The sequence below is a fragment of the Talpa occidentalis genome, unplaced genomic scaffold (genome assembly GCF_014898055.3).
Source record: "Talpa occidentalis isolate TD23 unplaced genomic scaffold, MPIMG_talOcc4v2.1 talOcc4.5, whole genome shotgun sequence".
Taxonomy (NCBI): Eukaryota; Metazoa; Chordata; class Mammalia; order Eulipotyphla; family Talpidae; genus Talpa; species Talpa occidentalis.
Genome location: NW_023604861.1, coordinates 46,554,160 through 46,569,803, shown reverse-complemented (window position 1 = coordinate 46,569,803; position 15,644 = coordinate 46,554,160). Strand labels below are relative to the sequence as shown.

The following is a 15,644-nucleotide window of genomic DNA, read 5'->3' as shown; positions in this document are numbered from 1 at the left end:
TTAAAATCCTGCCAGCTCTTTCTCCTGAGTTATGTTATTAACTTGTGGACTGCAAACCCCCATGAACATGTACCTTGCATTATTCTTGGGTTCTACTATTATTTATTTATTTTTAATTGTGGTAAAAAAAAATCCACATAACATAAAACTGACCATCTTCATCATGTTTAAATGTACAATTCAGTAGTGTTGAGTACATCACAATCTGAGTTGTGAACCAGGCCCCCAGAACTTTCTCACCTAGCAAATCTGAACTCTATAGCCACTAAACAACATCTCCCTTCTCCCTCCCTAAGTCCCTTGTTAACTGCCATTCTACTTCCTGTTTCTCTGAATTTGACTACCCCATGTAAGTGGAATAATACAGTAGTTGTCATTTTGTGGCTGGCGTATTTCCCTTAGCGTGTCTTCAAGTTTTATCTACATTGTAGCATGTGTCAGAATTTCCTTCCTTTTTGAGGCTAGTTAATAGCCCATGGCATGTACAGGCCACATTTTGCTTGGTCACTCATCTATGACATTTAGTTTCCTCCCACCTCTTAGCTACTGTGAATGATGCTGCTGTGAATATGGGTGTGCAAATATATCTCAATTCTTTGGGATATCTACCTAGACATGGGATTGCTGGGCCATGTGATAAATCTACTTTTAATTTTTTGCTGTATTTATTATTTTTAAAGACCACATTGTGGTGATCATGATTTTCTTTGTCCGTCCAGTATTAATTCCCATTTCTCTTATCAACAGCTCGTGACTTGAGGTATTACTTCACCCCATCATGTGCAGTGTGGTAGGACATTAGTCAGGGGTTTTACCTGCTCGCTAAGGAGGGTCTTTGACTCAAGGTAGGCTAATTAACATCTTCATTTGTTCTGGAACTGTGCATGTCACTGGATTCAGGCAAGGATGTTAAAAAGGAATTGGAGGTTTTTATTCATATACTGCCAGTGTGACCAGGGGGACACACAGTTCCCACTGTCTAGACCTCTGGAGCTGATTTGGTCCCTCCTGGTCCCAGCACTGGTCTTAACACCCATGCCCTTTCACTAAATTCCCTTCTGGCACTGAGTCCAGGTTTTCCTCTGTTGCTTACAACCTGGAACCTTGGTGCCATCAGAGGCAGCGACTCACAGTCTCCTCGGTGGGCCTGGCATCCATGAGCTTTGCCTTCTCTAGAAAGTTATCTCTGTTCTGGTCTGCCAGTTGTCTTCTTTCCAGCTTCAGGTGCTATGCTGATGTATCTTCATGTGTATACGCTTGCATTATCTTGATAGGACTTGAGGAAGGCGTAGAGGCGCAGGTATTTGGTAAGCCCTCCTGAACCGATTGCCAAAAAACACTGCTGAGTTAACATTTATAGGAATATCTTTCCTTCCTTCCTCCCTCTCCCCACCCTCCCTCCCTTTCTCTCTGCCAAAGTGACTGTGGTCAGGACACATGTATATTCTGAATATAACTGCACTGATGATAGAGTTGCCTACACAGCACACCCTTTATTGCAGTATTAAAGGTATCAAAGAATTTTATGTTCTTGGGCCTCCCCGGTGGCGCAGCGGTTGAGCGCTGGGTTGCGAAGCTGCCCAAGGCCTCTGCGGCGCCCGTATGATCCCCCGGCTGCTCCCCGGCCACCAGAGGAGGGTCCCACAGACCTCTCCTGCGGCCAGCTGCTCCCCTCAGCAGTGTACTTCACCAGTCTGCCTGCTCTGCTCTCTGCTCTGGCTCTGGTGAATTCTCTCACCCTCCCACGCTTCTGACTGTACCCAGTGCATGTATAAACAAAAACAAACAAATAAATAAATAAATGAATAAAATACGTGCCTCTTTAAAAAAAAAAAAATCTTAAAAAAAAGAATTTTATGTTCTTGAAAATAAATATTCTCTCATTCATGAGCTTTATAAAAATGGTATATTCTATGCAAACCTCAGATCATGCTTTCTTTTAAAAAACAGTATTATACGTCTAATACTCACTCATGGTGTTACATGAAGATGAAGTTCTTTCATTTCACTGACGTCCTATGTGAACATAAAATTACCATTATTTTTTTTTTAAAGATTTATTTATGCATGCAAGAACTGGGGTACAAGCCAGAGGTATGGGGGTGAGAGGATTTACCAGAGACAGAGTGGGGAACAGCACAGGCAGACTGACTGAAATACACCGCTGAGGGGAGCAGCAGGCGAGACAGGAGAGGTCTGCTGTGCCATGTGGGTTGCCCCCTGGCTGGCCCAGTATCAAACTTGTGCTGTAGAGACTGAGATAGCTTCATAGTGCTGTGCTTAACCCTTTGCGCCACCAGGGAGGCCCTACCACCACTTTTTTTTTCACACTTAGGATATTTGGAGATTTTTGGATGGTATGGGGTTTATGGGTTAATCATATTGTTGCGATTTTTGGAGTCTGTGGGTTTGGAGTGTGGGGGCCTTGGGTTCACTCTGGGAAAGGTTTCACCAGTGCTCCCTTTTCAGCGACACGTGGTGAGTTTCGCAGGCGAGTTTCTCCACGAGACGGAGACATTAGTTATATTTAAAGGTCAGGTTTATTAGGGAAAGGGACAGAAAAGTAAAGTACACTTGCATAGACACAAGAGGCCAGAAGAGCTGCCCCTCTGTAGGGAGGGGCTCATCTTCATAAGCCATCAGTTGGTTGCTGATTTGGGATAACTATGTAGAATTTGAATGGGACCGGAGATTCTACAATGGGCTCAATCTCCATATCTTTACCTGTGGATGGCCCTCGGATACCTGCTTGGATGTTATGCTTTGTAATGTAGGCATCGGTGCCTAAGGATCTTAGTTTCCTTAGCTGTGTGGATGGTTATGCTAATCTCTTCTACCCCCACCTCATCGTGTGAGGCAGGTTTCTGGTAAGGTGGCCCCTCCTTTTTCATTTTTTTTTTTCGATTCCTGTCCTCCATCATTGGGACACAACACACAACCTCTGATTTTAGGGAAGTGTTGCAGCTCCTCCTCGGACAGGCGCTTCCCGCAGGACTTTGTCACAATCTGACCAGTAGGTGGCGTCCTAGGACTGTTTTTCACTACAGCGCCTGCCTTCACTACACTCTGCTTTTAAGAGGCAGAATTAAAGGAAAGTCACTCCGTTGATCAGAAAGAAAAACAACTCTCCATACAGATAACTTCGATTCACTTATTCATTTCCTATTGTAATGACTGTGCATTTCATGCGCATTGTTTATCACATTCCCAACATTAACTGAACAGTCCCATGTAGATGCTTTTATAGGACCTGGTTTTTGCCACTCAATCGATTGGTACTAGACTGCATTCATTTGTACCAGGAATTGACGTCTGAAATTTTTTCTTCTTGGAGCCCCTTCTATGCCTAGGGTTGTCTGAGTCTGGGCAGACTTCCTATATTGTAAATAAAGGGTCTGTTTCCTAAAGTTTTTAGGAGTCAGAAAAAAACACCCAGGGGCCTCCCTGATGGTGCAGGGGTTAAAGTCTCAGCGCTATCTAGCTATTGCCAGCCACTGTGGCATGATTTGGATCCAGCGAAGGAGCTAACCTATAAATGATGCCTCATACCTCTCCTGTCTTGCCTTCTGCTCCCCTCAGCAGATCGACCTGTTCTGCTCCCCACTCTGCCTCTGGGGAATCCTCATCCAGGGGTGTTTGGCCTACACTGAGATGTCCTGGTAAAAGTAAAAATGGCAAGCGACCATACAAAAAGTGTGAGGGACACCAAAGAGCAAGGGAACCAGAATTCATTTCTTCCTCAGCTTCTGTTCCAGCTTCTTTTCTCACTCACCCAGAACCTTAGCATGAGGGTGGGAAAGACTGGGAGCCTGCACAGATCCATGGTGGGGACCCGCTACTAACTAGGTTATCTGGGTTGACAGCAAAGCCTCAGGGGCAAAGAAACTGAGATTCAGAGAAGTTCAGTAACTTGCCAAACGTCAGACTGTAGGGAACATAGCCGGGATTAGAACTCGCCTAGGTGCATGTCTCCACACTGTGCCATTCCGCGGAAAAACTACAAAGATGCTACAGGACTTTGTCCTTTCACATAGATGTAGGTCTAGGATGTGCAAGTATTAACCTTACACAGTCACGTATCACTTCACGACAGGGGCGCATTGACAAGTCTGGCTTTGAACAATATTGCTGCTGTGTGAACATCAGAGAGTGGAATTATACACTCTTGGTGGGATAGTCTTCTGCACACCTAGGCTGTGTGATGTGGCCTGGTGGGTCCCTGCTGTAATGCTGTCTATTGTGATGCCAAGTGACTCCTGATTGTGTATTTTCCTTCATATTTGATGACAAGACGGTAAAGTGGCACTTCTGACACCAGATTTACCCACTTTGAAAAGCAAATTTCAGGGCCTCCCCGGTGGCGCAGTGGTTGAGCGCTGGGTTGTGAAGCTGCCCACAGCCTCTGCAGCGCTGGTTCAATCCCTGGCTGCTCCCCAGCCACGGCCTCCGGAGGAGGGTCCCACATGGTGCGCAGACCTCACCTGCCGCCTCCCTTCAGCAGTGTACTTCGGCCCTTCTGCCTGCTCTGCTCTCTGCTCTGGCTCTGGTGAATTCTCTCACCCTCCTGCACTTCTGACTGTACCCAGTGCTTGTATAAATAAATAAAAATAAATCTTAAAAAAAAAAGAAAGAATGCAAGATATATTAATAATTAAAAAAAAAAAGAAAAGCAAATTTCAAAAAAGAAAAAAGAAAAGCAAATTTCACCAGTTTCCTTTCAAGGGATGGGATCTCATGAGGCAGTAGGGCCCTTGGCCCAGGAAGTCAAGGTGAGGCCCAGGCTGGGGAAATACCTCCAGTTAGAACAAAATCTATGGCTGCTGATGGACTGTCACAAGTGTCATTGTCACCTGTCTCTCGGAGACCACAGGGGCAAGTGAGACTGACTCATTCCTGCTAACGCAGTTTGCTCACGGAACTCTGATGGCCGGCAGGACTTTGGGAAATGTGCCTGCTTTTTTAGGCACATTCACCTTTCTTATAAAGTTCTAATCCCTCCTTTTCTTTGACTTTATCTTCCACAGTATTTTTGTTTTGCATATACATGAAAGATATTAGGGTGAGAAATTTAATCTATGTGGACAGTTGGCCAACTAATTCACCCCCGTAATGAACCGCTGGCCTGCTGTAAGCACCGTTTTAGACACCCAGGGTATAGAAACAAGAAAGAAACTCTTTCCCAGGCTGATGATAGATTTGGTTAGGGCTGAGAGATAATATACAAACACTAAATACATAAGAAAGGTAACTCAGATAAGCATGGATATATTCAGGAAAAATAGAGCATACTGGTGTTTGTGAGGCTACTGAGAATAGAGCAGAATTATTTCTTAGACACGGAATTCTATTTAATGAGCATTTATTAAGTACCCATTGTGCTAAGCATTTGGCATACAGACAAAAAGTCAAGCATAGTATTTGTAGTCTACAGCAGGAACAGATGGGAAAGCAAATTCCAACCCAAATGGGTTGAAAAGTTCACAATCTTTTGAGCAATTAGGGGAAATTTCTCTGGATAACGTTGACATTAAAATGTGAATGACATAGGGCCTCCTTGGTGGTGCAAGGGTTAAGATGCAACCTATGAAGCAATCCGCAGCCATTGCAGCACGAGTTCAATTCTTGGCCAGCAACCCACATGGCGCAACCCACACGGCGCAGAAGACCTCTCCTGACTCGCCTGCTGCTCCCCTCAGCAGTGTACTTCCATCACTCTGCCTGTTCTGTTCCCCACTCTGTTTCTGGTGAGTCCTCTCACCCCCCACACCTCTGGTCTATACCCCAGCTCTTGAATGCATAAATAAAACAATCTTTAAAAAAAATAAAAAATGATAAAATAAAATAAAATGTGAATGACAACAAATGTTCTATCTGACTTGAATGCAGACAGCAAAATAGAGACCCCACTGGCTTTAGTCATGGGAATTGTTTGGTTGGAAATAGTCACCTTCTCTGATCCCTGGATTAGAACCTTAAGCCTGTGTTTGTTCATTACACAAGAATTCTGGATCCGCTTCTCAGAGGCATTCAAAACATGCCAAGCTGGTGTTGCATAAAGACCAGGCTGTGCATTCAGCAAATATAACCTGGTGGGCAAAGCCCTGGTCACTCACACGCCGAGAGGAAGTCCACGTCCTGCTGCCTCCAAGTGAATACAAGCCATGGACATCGAGAGGGTCAACTCCATGGACTTCGGAGAATTTGTGGACGTGTTTGGGAATGTCATTGAGAGATGTCCTCTGATTGCAGCGGCTATTTGGTCCCAGCGCCCATTCTCTGACCTGGGAGATTTAGAGAAGCACTTTTTTGCCTTTATCGACACTCTACCAGAGTCAGGTAAGGCTTCCATACTTGACGCTGAGATTCTGTGGCAAGGGATTGCAAATGTTTATCAAAATATTTTTAGGCATTTTAGTCTACTTCCTCAAAATTGATATATTTATTTAGCTCTTTTATTGTAAGCTTCAGTGGTTTCATCAGGTTTATTAAATGGGAGTCAAGTATTTGTAAGGCTTCAGCAAAAGCAGAACACACGCTGGCACAGGTAAAGAGACTGTTAATATAAAAGCTGTGAGGTGGGAGGAAAGAGAAACAGGTCTGACTCCTCCTCAGGCTTCACAGTGACTTGGAGGCCAAAGGTCTCATTGGGACTGTCCCTGTGCTAGAGAGGAGTCACACAGTATCAGAGTATCTTAGGAGCCCAGGGGGGAAAGCAAATGGCTGACATTTTTAATCAGAATGGGCCAGTTTGCACCAGACTGCAGAGGAAAGTAAATTCATTCAAACCAGCAACTCCCTAGGGGAGGGGAAGAGGAGAGAAAAAAAATTTGAAGAAAGAGAAAGAAATTGTTGATTTCCTCTGGATAGAAAGAGGAAAGGAGGCACTTTGGCTGTGTGTGGCGCTGGGGCCATGGAGGTTGAGGCCAACCCCACATGACTCAGAATGACGCACAGCCTCACAGGGGTTCAGAGGCTGAGGGTCAGCCCCAGCCAGCCTCCTGGGCTGTCCTGGACACTCTTCAGAGACTCCTGGATCAAGCTGAAGGGACAGGGAGGGGCACAGGCTGCCTTCACCAAGGGGTCTCCTAAGAGATCTGGGCAGGGAGGGAAAGCTGCTCTTCCATAACGAGACCAACAGTCCCACCTATCAGTCCAGGGCTTTGACATTGGGGAAGGTCTCCAGTCATCATATAAATGTCTCCAAAATAAGGAAGTCATTTTCATTCATCTTAGGTACATCTAGGAGGATAATTACAAAATCAAGCTGACAAAAATGCTAGGGCCATGTTTTAATGGATTAGCTGAGAGGAGACAGATCTCACAGGGCTCCAAAGCTGAACACCGGGGCTCCACCACAGGCTCAGGCTCTAGGGGGAGCTCCTGACTGGTAATTCACAGGCACAGTCCAACTCTACCTTGAGTGAAGTGAATCCAGTTTGTCAATACAAAGCCTGCAGCCCAAGCTGGAAAGAGCAAGAGGCCACTGGTAGTTCAAAAGCTCACAGGACAATGGAGGAGGCCAAATGCAAACCTTCCAAGCCAGAGGGGAAGTGACTTGTAAAAGGTATAAACACCTTAGGAATGCCTGTTTTTCTATCAGGAAAAATAAAAGGAGGGAAATCCTATGACCTACTACCAAAGAGTTGGAAGAAAATCTAGTATCGCAAGGATAATTTAAATGTTGTATTCATTGATTTATCCAGTTACTTAACCCACATTTATTTAGTGTTTACTCTGTGCTAGGAACTTAGATAATAAAATAGAAATTTCCCTATTTCTGTCTTCTTTCCCATTACCAGTCACCCCAACCAGTTTGACCAACAGTTCTAGTTAAAGTTAGTTAAGGTCTAGTTAAGGTTAAACCCAACCATAATCATGAGCAAAGTGGACCTCAGGGCAGGACTGGCATTTGTTCCCAAAGCTTATATTTGATGGATCCCTTGTATTCCAGCCAGTGTCAGAATCCCACATTACTTGGTAAATAAAATATTGGGACTTATTAAAGGTTTGCTGCGTGCATGAATAAAATTTGTCCTAAGATGTTGAAATATGATGGAGTCTGGCATTACCCTTTCCCCACATTTTTTAATTGGGGTGACTTTAGTTGTGGGTCTAGAAGGAGCTGAAGCCCCTTAGATGGTCATTGGCTTCTGCACTATGGTAGAAGTGCACTATGGTAGAAGTATGGTTCTTCTTGGTAGAAGAACTGGGGTGTAGGCCGGAGGTGTGGATGTGAGAGGATTCACCAAAGACAGATTGTTGGGGGTGGGGCAGAACAGGCAGATATACTGAAATATTCTGCTAAGGGGAGCAATGGGTGAGACAGAAGAGGTCTGCTGCGCCATGTGGGTCAGCAACCTGGCCTGGGATCGAACCCATGCTGCAGTGGCTGCCAATAGCTTGATAGCACTGAGACTTAACCCCTAGGCCACCAGGGAGGCCCTTGGCTTCTGCACTATTCACAATTCTTTGTCTTCCTGTTGGTGGAGCTTGCTTCTCAGTTTTGTGCTGTTGTCCCACTTACAGAGAAAGGCAGCTGGGAGCAGAGCATCAATGCTGTCTGGGCACTGCTCTATATCTAACCAACATAATGATATTAGGTAGGTGATATTAACAATAATAACAATAGCTAAAATGAATGTAACCCTTACTATCAGCATTTGTTAACTGATCCTCTTAATAACCTTACAAAGTAAGTACTCTAGTTTTAACTAGCACTGTACAGATGAGAAAACTGAGACAAAGATTAAGTAACTTATTTAATCAAGGACACACAGTTAGAAAGTAGAAGAATTAGGATTCAAACCCTGACTTAATCCAACAGCTTTGGACAAATTTTCCAGTGAATGAAAAGCAAAGTCTAGAAACGGTTTCTAGAGGTTTAATTTATTCATTCCCTAATATATCCAATTAACACTAACAGTTGATGTCCCATATCCCATGTTTGTTTGTTTAAATATTCAAATAAAATGGGATTGACTGCTTATTTGCTTTTTACTCTGTGGACAGTAAGGAACAAACAAGGGGTATCAGTCTTTGAATCCTAAAACTAAAAGGAATCTTAAAGAGATATTCAGGATATGTGATCCCCCTGGTTGAGGATTTGTTTCAGATGCTATAAGAAACCCTGTACCTTTAACAGAAACTGGAAATCTTGCTTATAGAGTAAACTAAGATTAATAATCCATTTAAATTAAGCTATGATGATTATTGACCAGTAGGTGGCAGTTCAGGATTAATATTTGACTCTGGCACTAATGAGCAAAGAACCCTTTCAAGCTAGACAATTTCTAAACTCCAGGCATGGAAATGGCAATAGTAGACAGAAGGTTGAAACACACACACAAGCACACACGCATGCACACACACACACACACACACACACACACACCCCAATATCTTGTACCAATTTAGTGCTGATTTGTGTTACAAACCACAGTTATCAAACTATGATAATAGAGTTAATTGTGCCTCCTTATGGCATTTTGGAATTAGAATAATGCTACAATTCATTATTTAATGGTTACTTCAGAACATACTTGTTGAATGAATGAAGGAGTTAGATACTAAAAATTCCCTTAAATGCAAGCTACAAGGTATGAGATGAAGCTATTAATATGTGTTCAGTCAAGGGTCTCCTGACGACACAGGGGATAAAGACACACAGCTATCAAGCTTATTGCCAGCCACTGCAGCATGAGTTCCATCCCTGGCCAGGAAGCTAACCCACATGGCACAGAAGACCTTTCCTGTCTCGTCCGCTGCTCCCCTCAGCAGTGTATCTCAGTAGATCCACCTGCTCTGCTCCCCACTCTGTCTCTGGTGAATCCTCTCACCTCCCACACCTCTGGCCTGTACCCTCCTCTTGTATGCATAAATAAATAAATCTTAAAAAAAAAACAGGGCCTCCCTGATGGCACAAGGAGTTAAGATGCAACACTATGAAGCTATCCTCAGCCACTATATCATGAGTTCAATCCCCAGTCAGGGAGGTGACCCACATGGCGCAGCAGACCTCTCTTGTCTCTACTGCTACTCCCCTCAGCAGTGTATTTCAGTAGATCTGCCTGTTCTGCTCCCCATTTTCTTTGGTGGATTCTCTCACCACCCCCACCTCTGGCTTATACCCCAGTTCTTGTATGCATAAATAAATAAATCTTTTAAAATATATAAATGAAAGTGAGAGGTGATGGTTGTAAGGCTGGTTTTTGGCAGGAGAGCTAGAGACATGTGGCTGGATTCCCAGAATAGATTTTAGAGTTAAAGCCAGTGTGTCTTTGAAAGAATTTGCTGGGGGAAGACAGATCAGTAATGAGGAAAATTAAGGATAATGCCTAAGATTTTAGTGTGAGCAACTGGGTGAGTGGTGGTACTGCTTTCTATAATGAGAAAGACTTCAGAATTGAAAGGATAGGATGAAGAAAAGAGCTTCCTAAATCTGAGATGCCTACTAATCATCCAAATGAAAATGTTGAGTGCTCAGTTGGACCATAATAAAAGAACTCGATGGAAAACAGAGCTAGATAGGGCCTCCCCGGTGGCGCAGCGGTTGAGCGCTGGGTTGCGAAGCTGCCGCCGGTTTGATCCCCGGCTGCTCCCCAGCCACCGGAGGAGGGTCCCATATGGCGCGCAGACCTCTCCTGCCGCCCGCTGCTCCCCTCAGCAGTGTACCTCGGTCCTTCTGCCTGCTCTGCTCCTCGCTCTGGCTCTGGTGAATTCTCTCACCCTCCCGCGCTTCTGACTGTACCCAGTGCATGTATAAACAAAACAAACAAACAAAATAATAAATAAATAAATAAAACATGCCTCTATAAAATAAAAAAAAAAAACAGAGCTAGATAGAACCTGGGTGTCACCAAACAATTGGTGGTTTTTATAGGAGCTGGATGAGAACCCTAAGGATCAGTGTTAATAGAGGAGGGAAGAGCTGTGAGTACTGAGTCTAGGGTACTTCAATGTTAATGAGCTGGAAAAGCAAGAGCCAATTATGAAAGGAGGCAAGTGACAGTTATCTGTCAAGAAGGAGAGACAACCATGTGACATGTTCCTGAGAGGTTAAGAGAGAAGAGCACAGAGCACTGGTCATTGGACTTGGGCAAGACGATCAGCTGTGACTATGATGCGTGTGGACTGATTGGTGGGTGGGGCTGAAAGCTTAATAAAAAGAACCTGGAATGGCAGGGGAAGAAGTGGAAACACTGATTAGACAACTCTTTTGAGGAGCTTTGCTGTAAAGAAGATCAGAGACATAGGAAGGAACTTAGAGGTCAACAGGGAATCAGGGAGGGTTTTAATTTTACGGTGTGAGTGATTCTAAGGCATGTTTGTGTGTTAGTGAAGGTAAGATGGGGAGTATTTGAAGTGATGTATGAACATGTAGTCTTTGAGATGGAAAGGGCCTGGCCTCAAGAACACAAGTGAAGAGGTTTAATTGGAAGAAGGGACAGGTGACACACTGTATCAGGAGGGAGAAAATTTCAGTGGGAATATATATATAAAGGGATGTTGATTGTCTGCTCTTTGGTGGCTGCCTACTCTGTTCTTCTACTGAAACAATTGTCAACTCTGGGCCAGGAACTCTTCTAAGTGCAAAGATCCAGGTCTTGTGGTTACAGCAAATAATATATGTCCACACCTATATTTCTAGGTGTGCCATATAAATGGCACAGGTAGTAAAGTCTACGATTTTAGGAAAGACTGGGGGGCAGGGGAGAAAGGCAGCATGGACACAGCCCTGACAAATGGGAACATTCAAATGGCTTGGCTGGCACTTGGGCATTCTGGGTGGGGAGACCTGAAGTATGGGAGACAAGGAGGTGAGAAGTAACTGCCCCCTTGGGGGATTTGAACCAAGACTGGATGTGCCTTCAGGTTGTATCCATGGGGGGGGAACTCAGTCTTTGTTGCAGCTGGAAAAGCCTGGGTGGGTGCCATCCTGGGCCGTACCAAAGGGATGGTGGTTTGGGGCAGTGAAGAGAGTCTTTGGCTGGATGGGCCAGGCTCTATTTCTTCCCAGCCACCTATCATTTCTAGCCCCCTCCCCTCCCTACTTTTCCTTTTCCTCTGCAGCTGAGGGTGTGTGAGTGAGTGTGTGAGTGTGTGTGTGGGGGTGTGTGTAAATTCCAGGTTCCTCTTCTTTTGTCACTTTGCTCTGACCTTTTCTCAGTTTCCTTTCTCTCTTCTCCCTCTCCTCTTCCCAAACAGTGGAAAACACAAGCTCAATCTTAGGCAAATATTAACCCAAGGCGATATTTTCAAGAGAGGGGACTGAGGAGGAGAGAGAGAAGCGTGGTACAAGGCCTGAGGGAAGGCGAGGGATCGCCCTGCTCCGCCACCCTTGGGTAGAAAGTGGAGGCCGGTCGGGGCGGGGAGGGACAGACTGTACCCCGACGCCGGGTGTCCACCACTCCCTGCCTCGCCGAAGCTTAAACTGAACTGGCCCTCTGTGGAGTAAGAAATGGCAGAAAGGGAAGCCGAGGGAGAGAGGGAGTCCTAATAGAAAAGTGGGTCTCGGCCACCCTCCCACCCCCCCGCCCCCAATGAGCCAGGGAACAGAGAATAGCCAACAAGTTATTTTTTCGGATTTTCCAACGTGGATACGCGAGGCGGGGACGCGGGGGTTCCTAGCGGGTCTGGACCTGTGGAGCCGCCTAGTACTGGCAGTTCCACCACCACCACCACCCCGCCCGCCCCAGCCAGGAGGCTTTGCGGGTTCAAGGTCTGGGCGGGTGCAGAAGGCTTTCCAACTCGGCTGTGTGGCGAGCCTGGGAAGCGGCCGCGTGCCACAGCCAAGCCCAGGCCTAGGACTTGGGGGGCGGGGGGGAGGGGCGCAGGTAGGGAATTTAACACCTACGTTTCACACCACCCGAAAGGGCTGGACGCGGGAAGCTGGGAAGAAACACTTGGCGTCTGCAGTGCCCGAGGGCCAGAGGACACGAGAGGGCCTCGTGCACGGTGCTATTGCAGAGATGGAACTATTGGGGACTGAGTTTCGTTTTAAACTCCCACTTTTTATAGGCACTGGCTGAAAACGCCTTCGATTGGCATCTGGGGTACAGTGCCAGTCAGCTGCGGACTAAGTGCCCTCGGGCAGGCCACTCACCCCTTTCTGCGTCTCTCTTAAATAGAGGTGTCCCCTTACCCCCAGTTCTCCCTACTTCTCGGAATGCTGGTGTGTGAGTTTGATGGTGAAATTCCGATCATCCTTTAATTGGACAGAAACTATAAGGTTTGTGTATGCGGGGATTTATGCCATAACATAATTAAAGGATCCCTCTTTTTACTAGAGCCCCATGCCTATTTCAGGCACCAGAGTCAGATGCTTCCAGCCCCCACCTCAGCCCAGTCCACGGAGTTTACTACGACTAATAATATAACTGTTTATTGAACGTTTGTTATCATTAGGCGCAGTGTTTTAAGTAAATGAATTGTGTCTAATCCTCACAACTACTCAGCAAGCTAGGTGTTATTACTCATTGCACCAATTATGGCTCCCTAATTGCTATATCTGAAATCTTGCCCAGAATTAGACTGAGGAGTCTAATCCTCTCTTTAGAGAGCTAAGCAAGGTGATTGGGCTGGGCTCAGGGAAACCCCCTGGATTAGAATTTTAAATCCCAGATATCACAGCAGGAGGTCCAATTTTAGGCTGGCGAGATTATGAGATGCTATCTTCCAAGAAAACTTCCCCCCTGCCCTCCTCTCTTCTGTAGCTACAGCCAGAAAAGGGGACTAAACCTCAGACAGGGTGAGCGGTGAGTGGGTGCTATGAAGAAAGCCACTTTCAGTCAAAGGGCTGTGGAATTCCTGCAGGAATGGGCTTCTTGGCGGTTAATCATCTGCGAGGCTCTTTGGAAGCCTGATTCCTGAAGCCCAGAATTCACACTTCAGGTCACAAAATTCTGGGCATTTATTTGTCAAGCCCCAGGGTGGTTATCCCCGTGGACCAACCCCTTCTCCTTTGCAACCGAACGAAACTCATTCGGCGGCTTATGCAGGAAGTCTTGGGGTCCTCGTGTCCGGCCCTCAGCGACATCAAAGCCCCCCGAACAGCAAAGGACTTTAAAAAGATACGAAATCCTGGAGCTCCTTATCGCATCCCTTCTCCCTCCCGAGCAAGTCGTAAATTCCGAGCCTGAGCGGCCTCTCCCCTAGGCTCATCGTGCCCCAAGGTCTCAAAGGCCAAACTTGTCACTTCCCGCCCCGCCCCTGGGTCCTGGCCGGGCCGAAAGAAGCCGGGACGGAGGGGCGCGAGGTCCGGGACACGTTTGAAGGGCGGGCGCTCCGCGCTCTCCCGCGCCGGCCGGGCCCCTCTAGCTGCTCCTCCTCACCACCTGCGGACCCTTCTTCGCTGCTGAAACCCTCTTCCCGGCCGGGGCGGGGGGTCCGGCTCCTCCCGCCTGCAGCCTCGCGCGCTTCCCGCAGCGCGGAGCGGGCGCGCTAATGCTTCCCGGCCGCGTGTCTGCTTCTCCGCAGGCCAAGAGGGCATCCTGCGCTGCCACCCGGACCTGGCTGGCCGCGAGCTGCAGCGGGGCACGCTCACGGCTGAGTCGCAGCGGGAACAGAGCGGCGCGGGGCTCGCCAGCCTGGGCACGGACGAGAGGCTCCGGCTGGCGGAGCTCAACGCGCAGTACCGCGCGCGCTTCGGCTTCCCCTTCGTGCTCGCCGCGCGCCTCAGCGACCGGGCGGCGGTGCCTCGCGAGCTGGCCCGCCGGCTGCACTGCCCGCCAGCGCAGGAGCTGCGCACCGCCCTGGGCGAGGTGAAGAAGATCGGCCGCCTGCGTCTCGCCGACATCCTGGGAGCCGACCCAGCCAAGCTGTAGCAACCGAGCTAGCGCAGAACCCGCTCGCAAGGCCAGACGCTCCGAGGCCGCGGCGCTGCGCCGTGCGCCCGGGCCGGGAGTTTGATGCAGGCCTGGAACGGCTTCACACACCGCACTAAGGAAGGGAAGAGTTGAGGCGATCCTAGGAATAATGAGCCCCTGTGTTCACCCACCCGCAAGCACATGCTTGTCCAAACCATCTATATAGTTTCGTGCTTTACCCCCGATTTATCCAACTCACTGCTTCAACTCTTCACTCCTTTTGCGGTCTGTGGATCTCACCAGCCCTTGAGGATTCCAAAGCGCCCATCCAGCTTTTGTTGGATCCCCACCCTCTCCTGTTAAGCCCGAATGGCATAGCAAAATGGACGGAAAAAAGGAATCTTTTATCCTGCAGCGGTTTGTCTGTTTGTTTTTTCTTTTCCCACCTCATTTACTGTACCGAAAATTTACATGTGAGCGGAACGGGCTTTCTCGCTCCGGGGTAACTACTGGAGCCTAAGCAGGAAGGCAAAGCTCTTTTCTTGTCCCAGGAGTCGGGAGAGCTGCGCGTGGGGCACGGTGGGCAGGGGAGAGCCTTGTGATGGGCTGGCGTTGGGAAGGCGCTCCACGGAGGGCGGGTGGAGTAGCTGGACACTCGCTCCACAGAGGGGTGAGAGCGTCCCCAAGCTGGCAGGGCCTGAAGGTCAGGGGCGGGCGGACCTCTGCCTCTCCCGGAGGTCGACTCAACAGAGTTGGCTCAGCAAAACCACAGACTGCTCTGCGAACCCCATCAGTCATTTAAAAAAAATTTTTTTTTTTTAATGCTCACTGAGTAGTACT

General features: G+C 47.4%; 1 protein-coding gene across 1 annotated transcript; it reads left to right on the top strand.

Moving 5' to 3' along the window:
* The first annotated feature begins 6,161 nt into the window (after positions 1-6,161).
* URAD (ureidoimidazoline (2-oxo-4-hydroxy-4-carboxy-5-) decarboxylase) lies at positions 6,162-14,822 on the top strand. Its single transcript, XM_037528974.1, has 2 exons — positions 6,162-6,336; positions 14,476-14,822. Exons 1-2 carry the CDS (start codon positions 6,162-6,164, stop codon positions 14,820-14,822), a joined length of 522 nt encoding a protein of 173 aa, XP_037384871.1.
* Positions 14,823-15,644: the final 822 nt, after the last annotated feature.

Bases quoted from the DNA above. Each gene is read 5' to 3' on its own strand.
- URAD (XM_037528974.1), top strand. From the start codon at position 6,162: ATGGACATCGAGAGGGTCAACTCCATGGACTTCGGAGAATTTGTGGAC. The intron at 6,337-14,475 runs GTAAGGCTTCCA...GCTTCTCCGCAG, and splicing joins CGACACTCTACCAGAGTCAG to GCCAAGAGGGCATCCTGCGC.